Source organism: Leopardus geoffroyi, chromosome B1, assembly GCF_018350155.1.
Source record: "Leopardus geoffroyi isolate Oge1 chromosome B1, O.geoffroyi_Oge1_pat1.0, whole genome shotgun sequence".
NCBI classification, from domain to species: domain Eukaryota; kingdom Metazoa; phylum Chordata; class Mammalia; order Carnivora; family Felidae; genus Leopardus; species Leopardus geoffroyi.
In genome coordinates, this window is record NC_059327.1 from 165,914,799 (window position 1) to 165,938,052 (window position 23,254).

Below are 23,254 nucleotides of genomic sequence, written 5' to 3' on the forward strand. Positions count from 1 at the left end.
CTGTCAGGCCACAGGTTTCTGGTTAACATTAAATTCATTTCTGAAACCTAAAACTTAGAAGCGTCTCTTGCAATTTTGAGTCATTACTGTGTGTTAGAAAACCTGACAAAGTTGTGTACATTTTCTAAAGCTCACACACTTGGCAGAACTATTCCCATTTATGCTGGGTACCCTCTCCAATTATTTTCATTCCGATGATGGTGAGCAATGAAAGCATCAGATGGAGAAGACTGTCTTCTCGGAAATAACCCGCAGGGAAAGACAAGCTTAAACGGGACAGCGAAAAGTTGCTCTGTGTAGGAGCTAAGAATATAGGCTGAAATGAGGAAACTTGGGTTAAAATCTGCTTTCAAAATTATGATGGCTCTGCAAAATCACTTCCCAAGGTAAAGAGTAGCAGGTACACTGTGCTATATTCAGGCAAAGGTGGTGACAGACAATATGTGTGTGTCTAATAGAAGGAAAATATTAAAGAAAATTAAAGTGTTACAGGGGAAGAAAATGGGAAAGCCTTGAGACCACAATGGAAGGAATACTTCTTTTGTTTCATTGTTTGACTTTAGAACTATGTCAATGTTTTATATAATTATGAAATAGAATTAAATCAAATTTAAAAAATCTGAACCAAAAGTAAAATGCATTTTAAGTGGTGGCTTAACCATATAGTACAGAACTATTCTTAAACTGAAGCTTAAAATGTAACTTTAAAAATAGTAATTCTACTCTATGTCCCTAATAAGATATGCCCTAAAGGCAAAATCACTGCAAAGAACTCTTAACCTGTTTCTAGTAATCCCACCATTAGTAACAATGATGTTGGTAGTTTTATTAAAAAATATTATTATTGTTGTTTTTAAAATGTTACATATATATAAATATAATTTTTTATATATAAAACAGGATAAACTAAATAAATAATCATGTTTATACATTAGGATTCAATATTTATAATAAAGATGAAAGAAACAAACATAAAATCAAAGAAGTTGAATAAAAGCCCTATAATTTTAATTTTTTTTTTGTTTATTTATTTTTGAGACAGAGAGAGACAGAGTATGAATGGGGGAGGGTCAGAGAGAGGGAGACACAGAATCCGAAACAGGCTTCAGGCTCTGAGCCGTCAGCCCAGAGCCCCACACGGGGCTCGAACTCACAGACCGCGAGATCGTGACCTGAGCTGAAGTCGGACGCTTAACTGACTGAGCCATCCAGGCGCCCCTTAAAGTCTTTTTTTTTAATTTTTTTTTTAAAAGCCCTATAATTTTAAAATTGAATTAGAAATGTCCAAATGAACTTGTGATGTGTCTCCTCTACTTGTAGGACAGACGACGGACAAGCTGAGGTATCAGAAGACAAGGAAGCTGTCAATGACTACTGAGATCATATGTTGAAAGAACTCAGGAGCCAACTTAAAGGGATTGCCAGGCCAGTGGCCAAAGATGAGACAAAGTGAGTGTCAAAAGTAGCAACAGGTGGAGTGGACTGCAACAGACATACCTGTCACAACCCATGATCTCATGATAAACACACACAAAAAACCCAACAAAACGTCAAACCTCAGTGGTCACGTTTGGGAGATTCTAGGGAAACAAGTAGTTGTTTTTAAAACTGCTAAATAAAGGGAAACAATCAAGCATTTATCCTGTCTTCCCTGCAACAAGTTTATTTCAGGATTACCAAACAGTTGATCAGGGAAAGTTCTTGTTTAGAGAAAAATCTGGATAATAAATTAAGAAGGAATGATGGAATATCACCAGTTTGCAAAGTCTAAATAGGCGTAGGCAAAGATTAGCATGAGCTGCTAAACTTGTCATGGGCTGAACTGTGTTTCCCTACATTAATATGTTGAAGTTCTAACATCCAGTACCTCAGAGTGTGACCTTATTTGGAGGTAGGGTCTTAATGGAGGTAATCAATTTAAAGTGAGGTCGTTGGGGTAGGTCCTAATCCAATATGACAAGTGTCCTTTAAAAAAGAGGACACAGAGATACACATGGAAAGAAGGCAATGTGAAGAGACACAGGGAGAAACCGGTCATGCCAACATGCCAAGGAGAGAGGTCTAGAACAGATCCTTTCCTCACAGCCCCCAATAGGAACCAACCTTGTTGACTCCAGAACTGTTAGACTACAGATTTCTGTTGTCACCCATGTTGTGGTATTTTGTTACAGCAGCCTTAGCAAACTAATATGATTACATACAAAATTAACAGGATTATTATACCATTATTACACCATTATAAGATCAGGTTGTCAATGGCTAAATCTGCTCATCAGTCTTCACCTCACACACACAGAGACAAGCAGGCATTCTGTGTCTCCTGATAGAAGTGTATGATATGGCTTACGAAGCAGTGTTGCCAAAGCACAACAAAATAATCTAAATCTGACCAAGCTTCAAATACAGGGCATAGAGAAACACATTTATAATAAGTGGATATAATCGTAAAAGATTCATGTTTTTTTTTTTTTTTAGAGCAATTTACAGGGAGGGAAATATAGGAACAGGAAGTAAAGGAGATTTTGGTATTTAGATAGTTTATTAGTTAAATGTAATGTGTGTAATTGTTTGACCTGTTTGACCTTGACAAATAATAAATTATGAGTCAAGAAAAGTTACTTTGGATTCTCTTAGTGTTGTTCTACAGTATAATAATAGTAAACAATTCATAGTGTTGGGGTAAAGATTAAATATGGAAATAGGGGTAGAACACCTAGCATAGTATAGTTTAAACTATTTACATAGTTGGGTATTGGTTAGCACACTTACATACTTGTGTAGTAGAATAGCACTTGTGCATAGTATAGTTGCAATTATTTATATGCTTGGTTATTAGCTAAATCCCTTGCCTTCATCGCTATAAATATTCATTTAAATGATGTGGTATGTGTGACTTACTCTATATGTGCTTATATGTGCACACAAGCCCACATAAACACTTAACATACTTACAAGGTCCAATGTGAGCCAGTATTGGGCCAGAAAGATTTTCACTATTCACTCCACTCCCCATTCTCACATAGCTCCTCAAAACCACCTGTCCCCATGCTCACCTTTGCTAGAAAATGCAGGAAAGAAACATTATGAACTTTTGAAAGAAAAACCAAGGCAAGGGTTAGGAGGGAAAGGCAAAAGGAAGGGCAGTTTTAAGAAGGTTAAATATCCCACTAAATATGTCCCCAGAATTAAGTCATCCATTTCTGCCATTTTCGGGGAAAGATAAACACAGTTTTTCAGCATCCACAGGGTCAGGCCTTGGAGAGAATCAGTGTTTGCAGCCAGCTGGATCATGTTTGGACAAGAGGCAGAACACATCTGGTCATTAATAGTGATAATCGCTCTTTGGTTAAGAGCCATAATTTAGTTATAGGAAATGTTGCAGCTGACATCTATTGTGAGTCAGGTGACCACATCCTACAAATTTTCATTTCAATTTTTCAAACATTTATTTGGTTTGAGAGAGAAGATCAAAGGTTAAAGAAATACAGTTCACATTTTCAGTGGATATACAATCTTGTTTGTATCACAGGAAAATAACTCTGAGACAGAGAAAGACATCGAAAGAGTATTACAAATCCCATGGGCCTACATGAGATTAAAACAAAGTGAGGTATCAAATCAGAGAGTTTTTATCTGGTTAAAAAGATTGTGAAAGTCCTCCTAGAGAAAGTGGAATTTGAGAGAGGCTTGTAAGAAAAAGGGATAAAATGGGAGACAGTGATAGAGTGAGGGAAAGGGGGTTTGGGGATAGAGAAGGGAAGGGCATCTCAGCAGGGCTGTAAGGTTGTCAGATAAAATACAGGATACCTAGTGAAATTTGAATTTCAGGTAAATAGCAAATCATTCTTTAGTATAAATATAATCTATTTGGGTCATATATTTGGGTCATACTTGAGTTTGAAGCACCCTGCATGTGTTTAGAGAAAACAAGTAAGTTGTTTTATAAAAGTTTAGGTTTCAGAGAGGAAGAAAATGGCTGATTATGTGGGAAAGTTGTTTGGTGACATATAGACGGTCTTAGATTATAGACAGAAGAATGAAAATGTAATTTTATAGGGACTGTGGAGACATTTTTTTTTTCACGTAGGAGTGATTTGATCTGACATGTGCTGTAGGAATAAGATGGCAGTGGTGAGAACAAGAAAAACTGTGACAGGAAATTGGCCAGGAAGTGACAGACAGTGAGGATGTTAAGTGAGATGATGGAAATGGTTTGCAAATGGACATAGCTGAGATACAGCAGAGTGGAAGCAACAGATTGGACCTCGGGACAAAAGAGATGTAGAGGCAAAACTGCCTACAAGTATATCCTTATTGACTTGGAGAATGATGGCTTTTGTTAACAGCTGTGTAAGGAGGAGAACCTGGTTTTAGGAAAAACAGATAATAGGGAAATAAGGGCCATGTCAGGAGTATCTGGCCGGGTGGGCATCCAGATGCAAATGCTCAGTAAGTAATTACAAATATTTTTCTGAGCTCAATAAATTGGGATTTTAGATATGTAAGCTGTCACATCAGTGAGTTGGTCAAAACTCAAGGAATCTTTCTAGCTCGCTAGAGGCAAGGGAGCAACTGGTGAGGGAATAGCAAAAAGACCAAAAGAAAACCAAAAGAAGACCAAATGAAAAACTTGGGGGCAGGTCTTGGAAGTCCTGAAGTCGAGGTCGGTCACCACTCTTAAATCATGCAGAGAAGTCAGGAGTATAGATTGAGAACCAGCAACAGTGCCGTTAATTTTGGACAGAGCTGTTTTAGGAAAGTACCATGGGCAGCAGCCAGGGTTTTGGCGACCGAGGTGTAAATGGTGAGGGAGTAGAGGAAACCAAAGAGGTGAAGTGTGAGAGGACCGGTTTGAGGACAAAACCAAGGGGAAGGAACCCATGGAGAGGGAAGACTGAAGATTAGCTAAAAGCAGGGATCAAAGTCTGAAAAGAGTGTGCAGCAATAAAATTAAATGCATACGTGGAGAGACTGGCCTTCAAAAGAGGAGAAAATCTCCCTCAGAGTTAAATGGAAGGTAGGAAGACAGAAGCTTAAGGATTCGATGCATGACACTGAGGAATTTGGTTGTTTGGTCTCCACTTTTGAGCAAGAAAGGAAATGACATCATAATTTGGCTATTGTTGAGAGTGCTGCTATAAACATTGGGGTACAGGTGCCCCTATCCACCAGCACTCCTGTATCCCTTGGGTAAATTTCTAGCAGTGCTATTGCTGGGTCATAGGGTAGATCTATTTTTAACTTTTTGGGGAACCTCCACACTGTTTTCCAAAGCAGCCAAATTATGGAAAGAGCCTCAATGCCCATCAACTGATGAATGGATAAAGAAATTGTGGTTTATATACACAATGGAGTACTACGTGGCAATGAGAAAGAATGAAATATGGCCCTTTGTAGCAACATGGATGGAACTGGAGAGTGTTATGCTAAGTGAAATAAGTCATACAGAGAAAGACAGATACCATATGGTTTCACTCTTATGTGGGTCCTGAGAAACTTAACAGAAGACTATGGGGGCGGGGAAGGAAAAAAAAGTTTGAGAGGGAGGGAGACAAACCATAAAAGACTCTTAAAAACTGAGAACACAAAATTGCACCAGCATTCTTCTCAAAGGTAGAACAAGCAGTCCTAAAATTTGTATGGAACCACAAAAGGCCCCGAATAGCCAAAGTAATTTTGAAGAAGAAGACCAAAGCAGGAGGCATCACAATCCCAGACTTTAGCCTCAATTACAAAGCTGTAATCATCAAGACAGCATGGTATTGGCACAAAAACAGACACATAGACCAATGGAACAGAATAGAAACTCCAGAACTAGACCCACATAAGTATGGCCAACTAATCTTTGACAAAGCAGGAAAGAATATCCAATGGACAAAAGACAGTCTCTTTAACAAATGGTGCTGGGAGAACTGGACAGCAACATGCAGAAGATTGAAATTAGACCACTTTCTCACACCATTCACAAAAATAAACTCAAAATGGATAAAGAACCTGAATGTGAGACAGGAAACCATCAAAACTCTAGAGGAGAAAGCAGGAAAAAACCTCTCTGACCTCAGCTGCAGCAATTTCTTACTTGACACATCTCCAAAGGCAAGGGAATTAAAAACAAAAATGAACTGTTGGGACCTCATGAAGATAAAAAGCTTCTGCACAGCAAAGGAAACAATCAACAAAACTAAAAGGCAACCAACGGAATGGGAAAAGATATTTGCAAACGACATATTGGACAAAGGGCTAGTATCCAAAAATCTATAAAGAGCTCACCAAACTCCACACCCAAAAAACAAATAATCCCGTGAAGAAATGGGCAGAAAACATGAATAGACACTTCTCTAATGAAGACATCCAGATGGCCAAGAGGCACATGAAAAGATGCTCAACGTCGCTCCTCATCAGGAAAATACAAATCAAAACCACACTCAGATATCACCTCACGCTGGTCAGAGTGGCTAAAATGAACAAATCAGGAGAGTATAGATGCTGGAGAGCATGTGGAGAAATGGGAACCCTCTTGCACTGTTGGTGGGAATGCAAACTGGTGCAGCCGCTCTTGGAAAACAGTATGGAGGTTCCTCAAAAAATTAAAAATAGACCAACCCTATGACCCAGCAGTAGCACTGCTAGGAATTTACCCAAGGGATACAGGAGTACTGATGCATAGGGGCACTTGTACCCCAATATTTATAGCAGCACTTTCAACAACAGCCAAATTATGGAAAGAGCCTAAATGTCCATCAACTGACGAATGGATAAAGAAATTGTGGTTCATATACACAATGGAATACTACGTGGCAATGAGAAAGAATGAAATATGGCCTTTTGTAGCAACGTGGATGGAACTGGAGAGTGTTATTCTAAGTGAAATAAGTCATACAGAGAAAGATAGATACCATATGTTTTCACTCTTATGTGGATCCTGAGAAACTTAACAGAAGTCCATGGGGGAGGGGAAGAAAAAAAAAAAGAGGTTAGAGAGGGAGAGAGCCAAAGCATAAGAGACTCTTAAAAAACTGAGAACAAACTGAGGGTTGATGGGGGTTAGGAGAGAGGGGAGGGCGGGTGATGGGTATTGAGGAGGGCACCTTTTGGGATGAGCACTGGGTGTTGTATGGAAACCAATTTGACAATAAATTTCATATTCTAAAAAAGAAAGGAAATGACATAATGTGCTTTGAAAGGAGCAGGGTGGAGTGATCATGGGACATAGTCATAAATTCCGGTCTCCTGCCACATCTCACAGCACATCACAGACCTCTTTTATTTAGATCCCTAACAAAATGGAAGAGGAAGCAATAGTGACGATGGGGCTGTTCCTTGGTGTAATGCATTTTGTCACTGCAGAAGTAACCTGAGAGCAAAAAACACGAGGAATGGAGTCTCTTCTATTTGCTGAATGCCTGTTGCACTGCAGTGTGGTTCCTCCAAAAGCACTAGACTTACATCAGACACCACCCTGTTATTTTAGAGTGTTAACGCAACTGTGTGTCATTCCCTGTGTATAAAATCTGATTTGACATAGTTCACAAAAATAGAAAACAACCAACTCTATTCTTGCGGCTTCAAATACATTAAGTTTTAACATCTCATACTGAGTTTGAATATAGAAAACATTTTATTTAGCTTAATGATATAGTCTCATGATTATGGAATACCTAGTTAAAGGGGCTTTCAGGGACATTCAGAAAATCCCATTGATCCCATCATTGCTAAAAACAATCCATTAGTATATGGTCTCATTTCATAATGACTATTAGCTGGACTTATGAAAAGGGATAAGGCAAGAAATTTCATTCTCCTGATTACCCGTATCTAAAATAAGTACAGCTATAAATATGCCAATACATATGTTGTATGATAAGGATTTTCTAGTACATGTGCTAGGGAGTGATATATGGCAGTTATTCTTGAAAAGTCAATTACAAAAAAAAATACAGGTTGTCATTTCTAAGACTAGAAAATGTTATATCAGAGGGATTAAAATAAACATTCCTTAATATATAGGATAAGAGAAGCAATGGAAGTTAGATTTGGAAGGGAATTTAGGTATAATTTTATGCAATCTCTTCCCTTGAAAACTGAGGGATCCAAAGCCCAGAGGAGGAAATAGCTTACTTAAGGGCACAATCTAGTTCAGCCACAAGTCTCTTGACTCATAGTCGCTGGTGATTTCCCCTTTGCCATAATGATAAATTTCTATCAGGCTTCTGGGGAATTATTTCCAGGGCCAGAACAGTGAGTATATGAACATATACAGGTACTCAATGGTTTTTTTTAATTGGATAACTGTATCTCTGTTCTGGTCACTGATATTCTTGAGAGTTAGAAAACCATCCTCCAGCACCTAATATAGCTATATAAGGCACAATGACTTTAGAAAAATACAATTTAGAATTCACCATATATTAGCATATTCATTATTTAATAAGAATTTCCCAACAATGAATAAGGGGTTATTAGCCCATTATTGTAGATTCAGTAAATTTGTATAACTCGTGCAAGGTTAAACAATCAGAAATGCTGGAATTTGAGCCCGCTTTTGGTCCTCTGACTCCAGAAGTCATGCTTTCTTTGCTAGAGCTTATGGTTTCTCCAGGATGTTTATAACCTCCAGAAAAAGAAAAATAAACCTGTGAGGGAAGAAGTAGGGAAGAAGACAGGGAGGAGAAGGAGATCAGAAGTGGTGTGAGGTTCTTATGGAGAATGCTGGTGCCTAAAAGAAATCAGGGTCTGCATAATAGACAAAGGATTTGTGTTTTCCTTTGTTTGCGGGCTCCAAGTCTGGGTTGGCTCCCAAGAGGAAAGAGCAAGGTTGGACAACTAGGAAGGAGGTGTTTTCTTCTAAGTGTGTTTGAAAGGCAATGGGGTGGGAAGAGCACAACTATGGGAGTCAGGACACCTACATTTTAGTCCCAATCCCTTAGATAGACAAGGTGCTTAGAAATGGCCCTTGCCATTTTGTGCCTCAGTTTTATTTGTTTAAAATGAGGTATGTTCAATTTCAAGATTCTGAAATGTTTTTCTTCCTTTACATCAATTCCCATTGGTAGAGGCTGCCAATAATTTGAGAAATGCCTGAAGTGAGATTCTGTAAACTGAGATTGCAACCCACTTTCTTGCCTGTAAAAACCTGATTGCCTTTTTTTTTTAAATCAAAAATAACTTTTTATGCATTCTTGACTAATCACATAAAGTGATCATACATGTGATTGATTAGCTTACTAAGTTGGGTTATGAAATTATTCTCCCAGAATACTTGAGAAGAGTGATTTGTCCCTTTTATACCTTGGCTATATCTGATAGAAGTTTCATAGGTGGCAAAAAATTACAACTGATTTCTCGGGTATATACCATTATTAATATCACCGCTGATCTTGGATTAGTAGATTTCATCAGGAGTCACTATCAATACATTCAAGGGAATTGTTGGTTTATTTTGCCATTTTTCTCAGAGACTTTTAGGCCAGAGATTAAAAAAAATTTTTTTAATGTTTATTTGTTTTTGATAGAGAGAGAGAGAGAGAGAAAACATGAGTGTGGGAGGGGCAGAGAGAGAGGAAGACACAGAATCCGAAGCAGGCTCCAGGCTCTGAGCTGTCAGCACAGCTGACTAACCATAAGATCATGACCTGAGCTGAAGTCGGACACTCAACCAACTGAGCCACCCAGGCGCCCCTAGGTCAGAGATTTTAAACTAGAGTCAAAAGATTTGGGGGGTACTGAAAGAGTGAAGAAATTCCAAACATTATTTTTACCTGAATCTATTTTACTATGTAAATAAAGTCCAAATCTATCAACTACATAGTCAACCACTGGGTTAAGTTCAGAAGTTTTATCACACATCTAGTTTTTTTTTTTTTTTTTTTTTTCACTTCCATAGTGTTCTGGGGTATTTGTGAATGTACAGAAATTAATTGTATGATTTTATCCTTTACCTAGAGTTTTAGCTTAGTGTTGGTGGTGTGTGAAGAATTTTAGGGGACTTATAAAGACTCTAAAATAATAGGAAAATTTGGGGCATACATGAGTTTGTGGATATAGCTATCAACAGTTTCCCAAAAGGATAAGGTGACAACAAAGGTTTGTTTTCTTTTTTTTAAAGGTGACAAAAAAGGTTAAAGAACCACCACTCTACATATCTTACAATAACGTCACAATTCAGGTATTTCTTTGTTAAAATGGGAAGTTGATTTGAATTTTAGTCTTAAAATTTTTAATAAACCCATAACGGAATGAGGGTTAATAATAAGTATATGATACCTCTTTTATACTTGATTCTTAAAAACAAACAAAACAAAATCCACTATGGTGCAAGTTATTGTTGATATAAATTAAAGGTAACCTAAAGAAGTGAAGATATATCATGTTCATGGATTAGAGTGTTAGATCATTTTAAGATACTGATTCTCCCTAAATTGATCTATAGAGTCAATGCAATCTCAATTATAATTCCAGCAGATGCTTTCAGGTAGAAATCAACAAGTTGATTCTACAAGTTATAGGTAGAAGCAAATGGTCTAGAATATCTATAGCAATCTTAAAGAATAAATACAAAGTTGGATGACTTACACTACTTCATGATTTATCATATAGCTATTGTAATTAAAATAGTGTGATACTGCTGGTGAATAGACAAATAGAACAATGGAATAGAATAAAGCCTAGAATTAGACCCCCCCCCCGCAACTAATCCAGTCAAAGGCACCAACACAATCTGGTGTGAGGAGAAAAATCTTTTCAATAAATTATAAAATTGGATATTCATATGGAAAAAAATTTAAATCTCAACCTCTACCTTACATGAAACACAAAAATTAATTCCATATGGATCATATACCTAAATACAAACGCTGAAAGAGAGACTTAAGGGAATGAAAACACTACGTATCTTCTCAAAGTCACTACAAAATATTTTCCTCCTTCTTCAAAGTATTGTTTCCCAATTCTCTTTCATAATTAAGTAGCTATACCCAATACTTAGAACACATTTCAGTTCAGTCTGGGTGGCTCTGAGGTAATCAAGCAATTTTCTAAAAAAGGATATAACTTCTACAGTAAGTTAGATATAAAATCTGGCAAACATACATTTTCTTATTCCTATGTTTATTATTTGAAGTTTAGGGCAAATAATTCACTTACCTTGATGAACAAAGTTGCCTAGACTTAGTTCAAATGATTCCAAAAGAGTTTTTTCTGGTCTTTAATATAACTTTGTTACATAGTTGAAAGTGTCTATATATTCTCCTACTTGCTTCTCTTCCCTCTGCCCATTTCCAAAAGTAAAAAATAAAACATAACAACAATAACAACAGCAGCAGCAACAGTGAATCATACAACACAAAGTCATTTACCGGAGTCCGTAGAGAACTGTTCCATCAGGATGCAGTCGGATCATTCGATTCTTCACTGTAACCCCATGCACAAATGATTTCTTGTCGTTCAGAAAGTAGGTGTCTGGCACCCAGAGTTGGTCAGCTACCCTGTTGTCTAGCGTGAGATTTAGTGGGATTCCAGAATAAGAAAGCCTTTTGTCTTTCCAAGATTGCTGGAAATACATGGTGAGTGTATAATCCTGTGAAATAAAGGAAACAAAAAATTGGACTCTCATCATCATCATTAAAGGCCTTCTGTATGAAAGTGATAGTACGTAGTATTGTGTAATCCCGGAGATCCACTGTCCTGCTGTCCCTGAAGAAGTTACACCTGAATACACTGAAATTTTCACCTCCAAGTATGGGACAACCAGTAGGTTACAAGTGTTGGAGTAATAATTGAATGCATGGACAAGAATTCCCTCCAATGTAGGGTAAATCCATTTAAGTGGATTTTAAGGTTTGAAGTTAAGGTCATGATCACAAGGAGGGTCACAAAGGAAAGTTGTACTGAAAGATCCATGTTCACAAAAATTAACATCTGGATATTATAGTTGTGGTACCATTTTGGAGGGGAGTGTGTGCTCAATAATAACTTAAAAATTTATGCACTTAAAAGGAGAGGGTGTTTTCTAAATTGCCTCTTGAATGAATACTGCTGTTTGCCTTATAAACGTCATCAATTACCATTATCTGGATCTTTCTAGCAAATTACAACTTGTCTATTCATACTAAAAATCACCTTTGGATGGAGATAATCATTTGGCCTGAGAACTGCAATCAGCTGTGGAACTGCTCAACCATTTCTCTCTTACCTCACTCTTGCTTTGCTTTAGAAATTGGTTTGACGTCAGAGTTGGGTTTGTATTTGAGTTTGTTTCCAAACCTCTTGTACAAGATAACACTAAGGACTTCTCTTTTTGCATTTTTTTTTTTTCTGCCCAGGTTTCCCCTGGCAGTGAGAGTCAGGAAGATTTGGGTTCAATAAATAGATCAAGCTACTGGAAAGGGACTGTGATGATTATCTTAGAGTTTTAGTTGTTGTCTGTTTTTAAAGAACTTCATTAATATAAAGTGTAATTGTCCATTAAAAAATGGTAGCAGTGGGGCGCCTGGGTGGCGCAGTCGGTTAAGCGTCCGACTTCAGCCAGGTCACGATCTCGCGGTCCGTGAGTTCGAGCCCCGCGTCGGGCTCTGGGCTGATGGCTCAGAGCCCTGGAGCCTGTTTCCGATTCTGTGTCTCCCTCTCTCTCTGCCCCTCCCCCGTTCATGCTCTGTCTCTCTCTGTCCCAAAAATAAATAAACGTTGAAAAAAAAATTTAAAAAAAATGGTAGCAGTAAAATCATAAAGTCTTTAAGATGTGAGTCTCAAGAGTTCCCTTTTTCTTTTAAAGGATATTTATCTGTCAGTAGTGATTGTGAATATTTTAGCGACAGTTAAGAAAACACTACATAACTCCTGAACAATGTTTGTGTCCTGCCATTGTTGCATATACCACTAATTGAGAAACATTGATTCACATCATGCCTTACATCTGGGCAAACCGCACTTTATATAGATCCCTTTATGGATCTGTATGCCATTTCTGAAATATCCCAAAATATAAGACAATATTCATTCTGGATAATGAGCTCCAATGTCCTCTAACCATTATATTCAAGAACACTCACACTGTTTACTCAAGTGGCATCTTGCAATAATTCAAAGCCATTCTTTCTTGTTCAATGACAAGGACATTAGCTCTTCACTATTAATCACACAATATCCCTTAAAGCTCTAAAATCTCCTTCCACTTTACCTTCATTTAACGGAAAAGAAAATCCACAGGGTTACATACACTTCCTTTCTCAACCGCTACTATTCTCATTTGCATTCTCTTCAATTTTTTACCATAGCACCTTTTTGGAGGAAAAATGAATTGAACAGATTCTGGGCCTTAGATTTCAAAATACCTTGATTCCAAAGCCTATGACATGTAGATCTATGTAACATGAGTAACTAACTTAACCCCTTGTATCTGATGCCTCGTTTTTTAAAATTAATTAATTAATTAATTAATCTTAAATTTATTTAACATCTATTTATTTTTGAGAGACAGAGAGAGACAGAGCACAAGTGGGGTGGGGCAGATAGAGAATGAGACAGAATCCAAAGTAGGCTCCAGGCTCCGAGCTGTCAGCACAGAGCCCAACACCGGGCTCAGAACCACAAACCATGAGATCATGACCTGAGCCGAAGTCTGATGCTTAAATGACTGAGCCACCCAGATGCCCAATCAGATGCCTCATTTTAAAGATGAAAATAATATCATTTACTAGCACTCACAATGTATTGTGAACATTACTTGGGAAATTATGGTGAAAGCTCTTTAGAAACTGTAATATGCTAAACAAATATATGATCTTCAAAATTATTGCTATTTAAAGATTGATATCATACTTCCAAATTACTTTGAGTGTGCATATTCATTTTCATAAGCATTTCTATTTTTAAAGAGATGTTTGTGAAAAAAACCTTACAGGCAGAAGGACCCCAATGACCACGAAAATAAGCAATTGTCTGTGATCAATTGTAAGTCTGGGTGTTCGGTTCTTATTTGTAATTCAGCCAATGTAAGAAAAGTAATAACTATCCAAAGACATGTTATTGTAAACTTTGCCATGATGATCAGCACAGTCAGCAGTGGAAAACATGTTTTAGTACTCATGGTGAATAGCCACTAGCTTCCAGAACTTCACAGGTGATACAAAGGATTTCCTCACAATGAGAACATGGGGCAAAATCCTTACACCAACTTTCCCTCAATAAAGTTTTAATATGTGATGGGGAAAAACTTATAAAGGATTATAATGGCAAACAATACTCTGATAATAAATGCTATAATTAAAATATGAGTTTGTGGTAAGTAAACAACGGAGAGTAGAAAGGAGGAAATAATGTAAACATGAGTAATCTCTGCGTAGATTTGAGTGTGCGTGTGTGTGTATGTGTGTGTGTGAGTGAGTGTGTGTGTGTGTGTGTGCGTGCATTTGCATAGACTTTTCCCTTTCCCTTTCTGGAAACTGTTCCGTTGCCCGTAAAGAGAGAATTCTACACATGCAGTGAGATCTTTGCTCTCCACAACTCGCTCTTTTTTTTTTTTTTTACTAAATAAGGACTAAACTTCACATCATTCTTCTAAATTAGAGCACTAATTTACCCTATTTTCCAGAAGAAGTAATTCAGTGAAAATGTACTTATGCTTGTATGTTACATTTGGAAGTGGGTGATGTGGCACAAGTAGTTTTCTGCACTTGTCTTATGTATGTCTAGCATTATTATCTTAATCCATGACATTCCCATGATAAATGAAAATATGGACATACGAGATTGATATCCTTAATGAAAACTTTTGGAATGGTAGTTTGGTTGTGGTGATAATGATGATTATGGAAAGATCCAAAATACAGCCGTGTCTCTTTTGTACTATCTGTATGATGGCACGAGCATCACAATAATCTCTTTCTCCTGGACAAGGCTCTGTGGTTTTTGTAGTCTTTCCAACCCCATCACATCTTGTTCTTACAACCTCGCGAGACAGGCAAATTCTCTCTGAGAGAATTTATTATTTACAGGTCAGAGAAACGATGTACTGTATTTTAAAGAAATTATTCTTTCTATCTGCATCTTAGTAGCAATATTAACAGTGACATCTGAATATAGTAAAAGTCTATGACTTGTTTTGGTATACTACGTTTTTAGACAGAAAAGAAAGGCTTAAAACTGCTGCATTTTGTTGTCTTGTACACCAGATTTTCTATTATTTCTTTATGAATCAAGGTGCAAGCACTCAAGGGAGAATGGAAAATCTTGCAGAAAGAAATTAAAGGTAGCAATACGTTGAACAAGAACACTAAAGCCTTTTTTCTTCTGGGTGTATTTACAAGTATTCAACCAGCTTTCTCAAGTATGCAAGCTACTCTGAGAGAGGAAGAAGAGTAACAGATTTAGAAACTATGGGCCATCGGGGATTCTCTGACACTGAAGCAAATTAATGGGATTAACGGGTTTGAGTTGGCTAATGAAATTGGTCAGGCTGATTCAGGCATGAGAGAATGTGATTCATTGAGGAAAAGCAAGGCAGATGATACCAAATCAGTAGTGCTCCATTAGACTCCAAAAGGACATATTTTTTATAAATCTAAAAACGTTAAGGGAATAAGAAATTATTTATCATGAAAAAAAACCATGGGGGAGGGGAAGGAAAAAAAAAGAGATGGAGGGAACCAAACCATAAGAGACTCTTAAAAACTGAGAACAAACTGAGGGTTGATGGGGGGTGGGAGGGAGGGGAGGGTGGGTGATGGGTATTGAGGAGGGCACCTTTTGGGATGAGCACTGGGTGTTGTATGGAAACCAATTTGACAATAAATTTCATATTAAATAAATAAATAAATAAATAAATAAATAAATAAATAATTCTTGTGGAGAACAAAGGTTAAATCAGTGGTTTCAAACTCAAGGCAATGTTGCTCCCAGAGGACATATAGCAATGTCTGGAGATGGTTTTGGTTGTCACGACTGGGAGTGATGATATGTGCTACTGGCATCTGTGGGCGGAGGCCAGGGCTGCTCCCTCTCAACACACACGTAATGCACTACCCAGCACAGACCCCACAACAAAGAATTATCTGGCTCAAAATGTTAATAGTGCCAAAGCTAAGAAACCCTGCCTTAGATGAAAATATCCTTCCTTTTAATATCAATAAAATATTTCAAAATCCTCTACCATTATTTACCATGAAAATTGTGTATATTCACTGGTCTACTTGGGCTTTTAACATATTCCTCAAAACTTTGTGCTAGGGAATTCTGACACTGGATGGTTTATAATTTGCCACTTTACCATAAGAAATCATTTGATAAAAATGCATTATCTTGCATTGGAATAGGGAAAAAGAGTTGTGTGTTTTATTGGGGTATGCCTGTGACTAGAATGAGCTCTTAGATGTTCTGCTGGGCTAGAAAAGTGGTCTTTTATGAGCTGCCTCCACAACCAGCACATCTCAGGCTGGTTGACTTGTTAGTGAAGAGACAAAATATTGCTTTAACGTCTAGTAATATTGCATCCACACAGAAGGATCATACAAACAATCCCTTCTTTTCAAACTGTTCTCAGGAAAGGGGATGTGTGTGTGTGTGTGTGTGTGTGTGTGTGTTCGTGTGTATAAAAGAACCAGTGCTCTCGCACACATTTATATTTTATCTTTCACCAGTTCGAACATACATTATAAAGCATCCCAACCACAAATCCGTGTTCCCTGTAAAATATTCATGCCAGTTTAGTTGAACTCTAATATGTGCTCTTTCCAAAGCTAAGGCTGCTTTTCCTAAGAGCTGATTGTGGTAGAGCTGTGCGTCATTGCCTGCCAGTTCTGTGGTCCCTTCTAGGATGGAAACTGCCCTGCCTGCTGACCGAACAAGGCTGCAATGAAATCTCATGATCCTGTCCCGCCCCCCACCCCCCACCACCACCTTGGGAACAGAGAGTAGATACCTAATTTAAAAGCAGCTGATCCACAGGCAGGAAATAAACCTGTGCCTGGATCAAAAAGATGAGATGAACCAATCGGAGGCCTCTCCCAGAAATTAGCTCTTGCATAAAGAATCTGACAGGAGCTGTAGGACTAAGTGCAAAAGTCATGACATAGAACTAGGGCTGCACTGCTATTATGAGGTTATGAGAGAAGAGAGGCTATGAAAAAAAGAGGAAGCCAGCCTACACATAAAGGGACCGGAGAAAGGGAAATACAGCCATAAGAGGAAGAGTCTGACATTGTGAGAGAATGAACAACTGAGTTCATGAAGGCTTTTTACTTCTTATTTCTAGTTCTCATGAGGTCTGGACATGTGGACATGTTTAACACTTTAACCTCTTAGGAGCCCTCTTTATATCATTGCAATAAACTCTGCTTTCTTTGTGCTGGTTAACTTCATTTTTATTTTCTCCAACCAGAAAAAAGCCATAATAATGATGCTGATCAACATCCATATCAGAATATAATTAAGAAAAGATTACACATATTAAGGAAACCCAACAAAAACCTCAGTCATCGGGCCTATCTTCCCGATTTCAAAAAAGGGAGGTATTATGAGAAATTTGAGACCCAGAGATGGCAAATGACCGAAAAACAAAAAGAGAGACATATTTGGCTTTGTTTATTAACTGGAAGAGCAAAGAGAGAGGAGGAAAAGATATTTAACTTTAATCAAGACAATTCCCTATCAAACACAATGACAATTCTGAAGAAAAGTAACCTGGAAATTTATCCAAAGGATACAGGAATGCTTATTCATAGAGACACATGTACCCCAATGTCTACAGCAGTGATTTCAACAATAGCCAAATTATGGAAAGAGTCTAAATGTCCGTCAACTGATGAATGTATAAAGAGATGTGGCTTATATATACGATGGAATACTACTTGGCAATGAGAAAGAATGAAATCATGCCATTTGCAGCAATGTGGATGGAACTGGAAGGTATTATGCTAAGTGAAATAAGTCACTCAGAGAAAGACAGGTATCATATGTTTTCACTCATATGTGGATCTTGAGAAATTTAACAGAAGACCATGGGGGAAGGGAAGGGGAAAAAATAGTTACAAACAGAGAGGGAGGGAGGCAAACCATAAAAGAGTCTTAAATACAGAGAACAAACTAAGGGTGGATGGGGGGTGGGGGAGGAGGAGAAAATGGGTGATGAGTATTAAGGAGGGCACTTGTTGGGATGAGCACTGGGTGTTGTATGTAAGTGATGAACCACGGAATCTACCCCCGAAACCAAGAGCATACTGTACATATTGTATATTAGCCAATTTGACAATAAATTAGATTTAAAAAAAGTAACCTGGAGACTAGGTGTGTATGCTGGCAACAAGTAGTATAGCTTATAAAGATAGGGGGAAACAACCCACACAACTTGCATCTCATGCAAACAAAATGTAGTGGAAAATGGCCTGATAAATAAACCAATTTAAGTTGTAATTGAAATGAACCGCACAACATCTGTTTCTAACGCAACCTCCTGCTTAAATGAATGTTTCTGTATCAGTGTCGCCGTTAAATACATTCTGCCATGGAAATTCATTATTATATCTCCAGGTTTGCTGTTAATTTATAATCTTTTATCTTAACATCGTCTACTATTAAGTTAACTATTAATATATGTTTGTTGTGCTTACTCCTTAGCCACGTTTTGCTACAGTATCTTTAAAATACATGCACTGTCATTGTTTCCAAAGCCCATATTCTCATTTATTATTGATTTTTTTGCCCACACACTGGAGCCTTGCACTATGCCTCAGAGAACATAGTCTTCTTTACCTTCGCCTTATCCTAAATAGCCCCATTTGGTTTATCCATCTGGGCAGTCAGGCTTTTTGTCAGTCTTGAGTTCTGTTCTGAACAATTCTAGAGTCAATCAACCTCGTGGGAAAACAGAAACAGCGAGTTACGGCCTTGTACCAAATCAGAGGCACCCAAGAAAATCACACAGGCCGTTGTGATCACTGTGATACATAAACACACAGATGACATGGGATGTGACAACTAGAGAATGCACTTGGGTTCTGATGCAATGAACTACGAGACTATTGGAAGTACTATTGGAGACCGAGACTGTACAATATAAGAATTTCAGCATTTGTAATCTAATTTTTTTTTAATGTTTATTTATTTTTGAGAGACAGAGACAGAACATGAATGGGGGAGGGGCAGAGAAAGAGGGAAACACAGAATCCGAAACAGGCTCCAGGCTCTGAGTTGTCAGCACAGAGCCCAACACGGGGCTCGAACCCACAAACCGTGAGATCATGACCTGAGCCAAAGTCAGATGTGTAACCGACTAAGCCACCTAGGCACCCCTCAGCATTTGTAACCTAATATCTACTGTAGAAGGTACAAAGACATATTGCCTTTAAAAATATAAAAACATTTTTCTACACAACAAATCCAATTTCTTCAAATGGATGTGATAAAATTAATGTTTCATCCAGTGTCAGTTTAAATGTCTTATGTTCTAAAGTTTAAATAATCAGAAGCTCAAATAGTTAGAGTTGTTTCCATGGTAAGATATATTGAAATGTTGGGCCCGCAGCAGGGACAATTTTCTAGAAACTTCTGAGGCAAAAAGATCTTAGGGTATTAGAATGACTGAGTCACTGCGTCAACATTTAATGGTTTTTTACTAAGCTTAATGAGTTGTATTATGCCAAATGCTGAGGAGAAAAAGTTGAATAACACATTTTTCCTGCCTGCCTCCAGGAACTCCTAGGTCAGTGGGCGAGACTCAGCACTATTAGTCCCAAGCTGTCCTGCTGTTCTCTGTAGTCTTCTCAGCTCTTCCTTTACCTGTGTAACCAGATTCCTGCATGAAATTCCCTCCACTTCAAATACTCTGAAGCAGAGTAGTTCCTCCCATCTCATTGGTAGCTGCCTACTCAAGGAGACAAGATTATTGAGTAGGAGGGTGTCGGTTTAACAAGCTCTGGCATTCACCTAGGGAATAGATAGATAAGTCAGAGTTGACTTAACACAGCACTGAAGGAGAAGAGAAGAGGAAAAACGTGTGCAGCAGTGAAGTTAGAAGAGAGCATCGGCTATGACCACTGGGTTTCTGACGTAAGTGAGTAGAGAGGTAACAATAAGAATTGAAGAGTTGGGGCTGAGGATGACTAATGGTTTTCAGGCTGGTGTGTGTTGTGGGTGTCAGTGGCATTTGCACATTGAGATGCCAAGTAAGTAGTTATGGGCCAGAAAATAGGAAGATAGGGCTCAGGGGGAAACAGAGCCATGTGAGTCATGAGTGATAGATGAAGTCATGGGAATGAATTGGCTCACCATGGAGACAGTCGAAGGTGAGAAGCTAGAACCCCTGGGAAATTTGATTCTGTGATTAGTCACTCACTCCTTTGAGCTCCCACAACACTGTTCTCCCACTTTGATTGTAGCACTTGCAATTCTTTCTCAGTCCCACTGGATTCTGAGCTCCCCAAGGGCAAAGGATTTTTATTTTGTTTTTAATTTTTAGGCCCTGGCATAGTGTGCAGTGGAGAGCACAAACATGCTAGCTGAATGTGAATTAAGTAGTGCTAAGTGTCTGTAGCACTGGATATAAGCACTAAGTGTGTTAGTACAAATTCATCTTGCCACGTTCCAGTTTTCTGAAAAAAACTTGTCATCCTTAGATAACATACATGGGGACTTACAGTTAACTAAAATACTTTCTAATCCAGAGTATTTTTGCTCTAACAATTCAAGATTAGTGGGTCTATAACTCCCACTAACATACGTAACTGATAAATCTCCGGGAACTGAGAAAAGCACATGGAGTTTAAAACAAACTTACGTTTTAGGGCTGAAGTAACAGTGACTTTCTACAAAATACTAAGAGACATATTTTGAAATATATCAAACGAAATTTCATTGATAGTTTCAGTAGTAACTTCTCATTTTGGAAGCATAAGGCTATTTACACCAAAGCTTTAAAAATGGACCGTATTCAGTGAAACTTTTGAGCTCATTTACAAATTAGTCAATATTGAAAGTTATCAGTAAAATACTAGATTGGTGATTAATGCATCAAGAGAATCATAAATGTTACTGATGTTTAAAACCACATAAGTAATTACATATATATGACACACTAAGTTTTTTCAAACATCCTTAGTTCCAGAGATCCCTAGGAAACCAATGTTTCCATTTTCTCTAATATCTCAGTAAGAGCAGAAGTAAAAACATATGCATGGAGTGGAACATTCAGAATGTGGTAGTTTTGGCTGACCATCCTGAGTTGAACTATGATTATATGACCAGGATGGTAACCATTATGTGGTATGCATGGCAATTCAAGAAAACTAAATTATAAAGTGATGTAAGCTTGGGAAAAAACATGAGAATCAGAATCAAACTAAAGTTCTGTTAAAACACACACTACTTAGAAGAGATGGAAAAAACTTTGCGATCATTTTCTAGCCCAGGAAGGTAGTCTTCTTTCGTGAATTGTGATCTTTTAATGTGAATAGAGCTTAAAAGGGAACAGTCAGTATAAAGTAAGGAGGGGAATTGAGGAGGGCACTTGTTGGGATGAGCACTGGGTGTTGTATGGAAACCAATTTGACAATAAATTATATTAAAAAGATACATGTATATGTGTATATAAAGTAAGGGTTCTATTATGTTTTGTGGGAGGAGAATTAGATATTAGGAACTTTTCCCCCCAAGTCAGAGAGTGCATACATATTTATTTATTTATATTTAAATTCAAGTTAGTTAACTTTTTTAATGTTTATTTATTTTTTTTCTGGAGGGGGGGACAGAGAGAAAGGGAGACACAGAATCTGAAGCAGTCTCTAGACTCTGAGCTGTCATTAGAGCAATGCACAGAGCTCAAACTCATGAACCCCGAGATCATGACCTGAGCTGAAGTCGGAGGCTTAACAGATTGAGTCACCCAGGTGCTCCTCAATTCAAGTTAGTTAACATAGAGTGTAGCATTGATTTCAGGAGCAGAATTTAGTGATTCATCACTTACATATCACACCCAGTGCTCATCTCGACAAGTGCCCTCCTTAATGCCCATCGCCCATTTAGCCCACCACCCCCCCCCCCCACCTCCACACCAGCGACCTTCAATTTGTTCTCTGTATTTAAGAGTCCCTTATGGTTTGCCTCCCTCTCGGTTTTTATCTCATTTTATTTTTCCTTCCTTTCCCCTATGTTCCTCTGTTTTGTTTCTTAAATTCCGTATATATTGAAATCATATGATATTTGTCTTTCCCTGACTGACTTATTTCATTGAGGATAATACACTCTAATTCCATCCACGTTGTTGCAATTGGCAAGATTTCATTCTTTTTGATAACTGAGTAAGGAACTCTTAACTTTTTTTTAAATGTTTATTTATTTTTGAGAGAGAGACAGTGTGTGAGCATGGGAGGAGCAGAGAGAGACACACACACACACACAGAATCTGAAGCAGGTTCCAGACTCCTAGCTGTCAGCACAGAACTCAACACAGGGCTCAAACTCATGAATTGTGAGATCAAGACTTAGGCTGCAGTCAGATGCTCAACCGACTGAGCCACCCAGGAGCCCCAGGAACTCTTAACTTAAAACTAATAGGGTGAAAAGGAGAGACTGTTATGGGATACCATGATAGCTCTCTCAAGAGCCAAGTATTTCTGATATCTCTTAGAGCTGTCACTTACCCTTCCAGGAAGGAATCCTATAGAAACTCTCAGGAACTTTATTTTCAGACTTTCCAACAGGAAGATGGATTTCCATCAAATTATCCATCAGATTGTCATCCTAATGAGACCATGGATAATGGTCTCTTGGGTGTCCCTGGGGGACTCTCAAAATAGAATGGGTAGCCAAATTAAATGCTCAAATGTCAACTTTATCATGTTTGCCTTCTTGCTCCATTCTCTCTTTTCTGTACCGTCTTCCTTTGCTTAGTTTTCTTTTAATTTTCCTTTTAGAGATAATCATTATCAACATTTTGGTGGCTAGTTTTTCTATCTACTTAAAAAATAAGATCATTTTATATACACTACCTTTTTATCAAGAAAATTATTACTTCCACACAGCTATTTATTTATTCATTTGCTTGTTTGTTTATTGTTTATCAAGATCTCCTTCTTCCTCTATCCTACTTTCTTTCACTAATTGGTAACTTGGTGAGCAACATTTTATATGTTTGCTCATACTCATACAATTATATAGGAACATATATATGTATAGATGGGAATTTATCATTGTTTTTTCAAAAATAGCATTATATATATTCACTTCTATGAATCTTTCTTTTATTAATGAACAGCACAGAAATTCCTCC

General features: G+C 37.8%; 1 protein-coding gene across 1 annotated transcript in view; it reads right to left on the bottom strand.

Annotated features, from left to right (window-relative positions):
• GABRB1 (gamma-aminobutyric acid type A receptor subunit beta1) overlaps positions 1 to 23,254 on the bottom strand; it is a 379,514-nt gene that overhangs the window by 232,815 nt on the left and 123,445 nt on the right. The window contains exon 4 of the mRNA XM_045474170.1: positions 11,355 to 11,575. Within this exon, the coding sequence (XP_045330126.1) occupies positions 11,355 to 11,575 (221 nt within the window). The remainder of the gene's footprint in view (positions 1 to 11,354; positions 11,576 to 23,254) is intronic.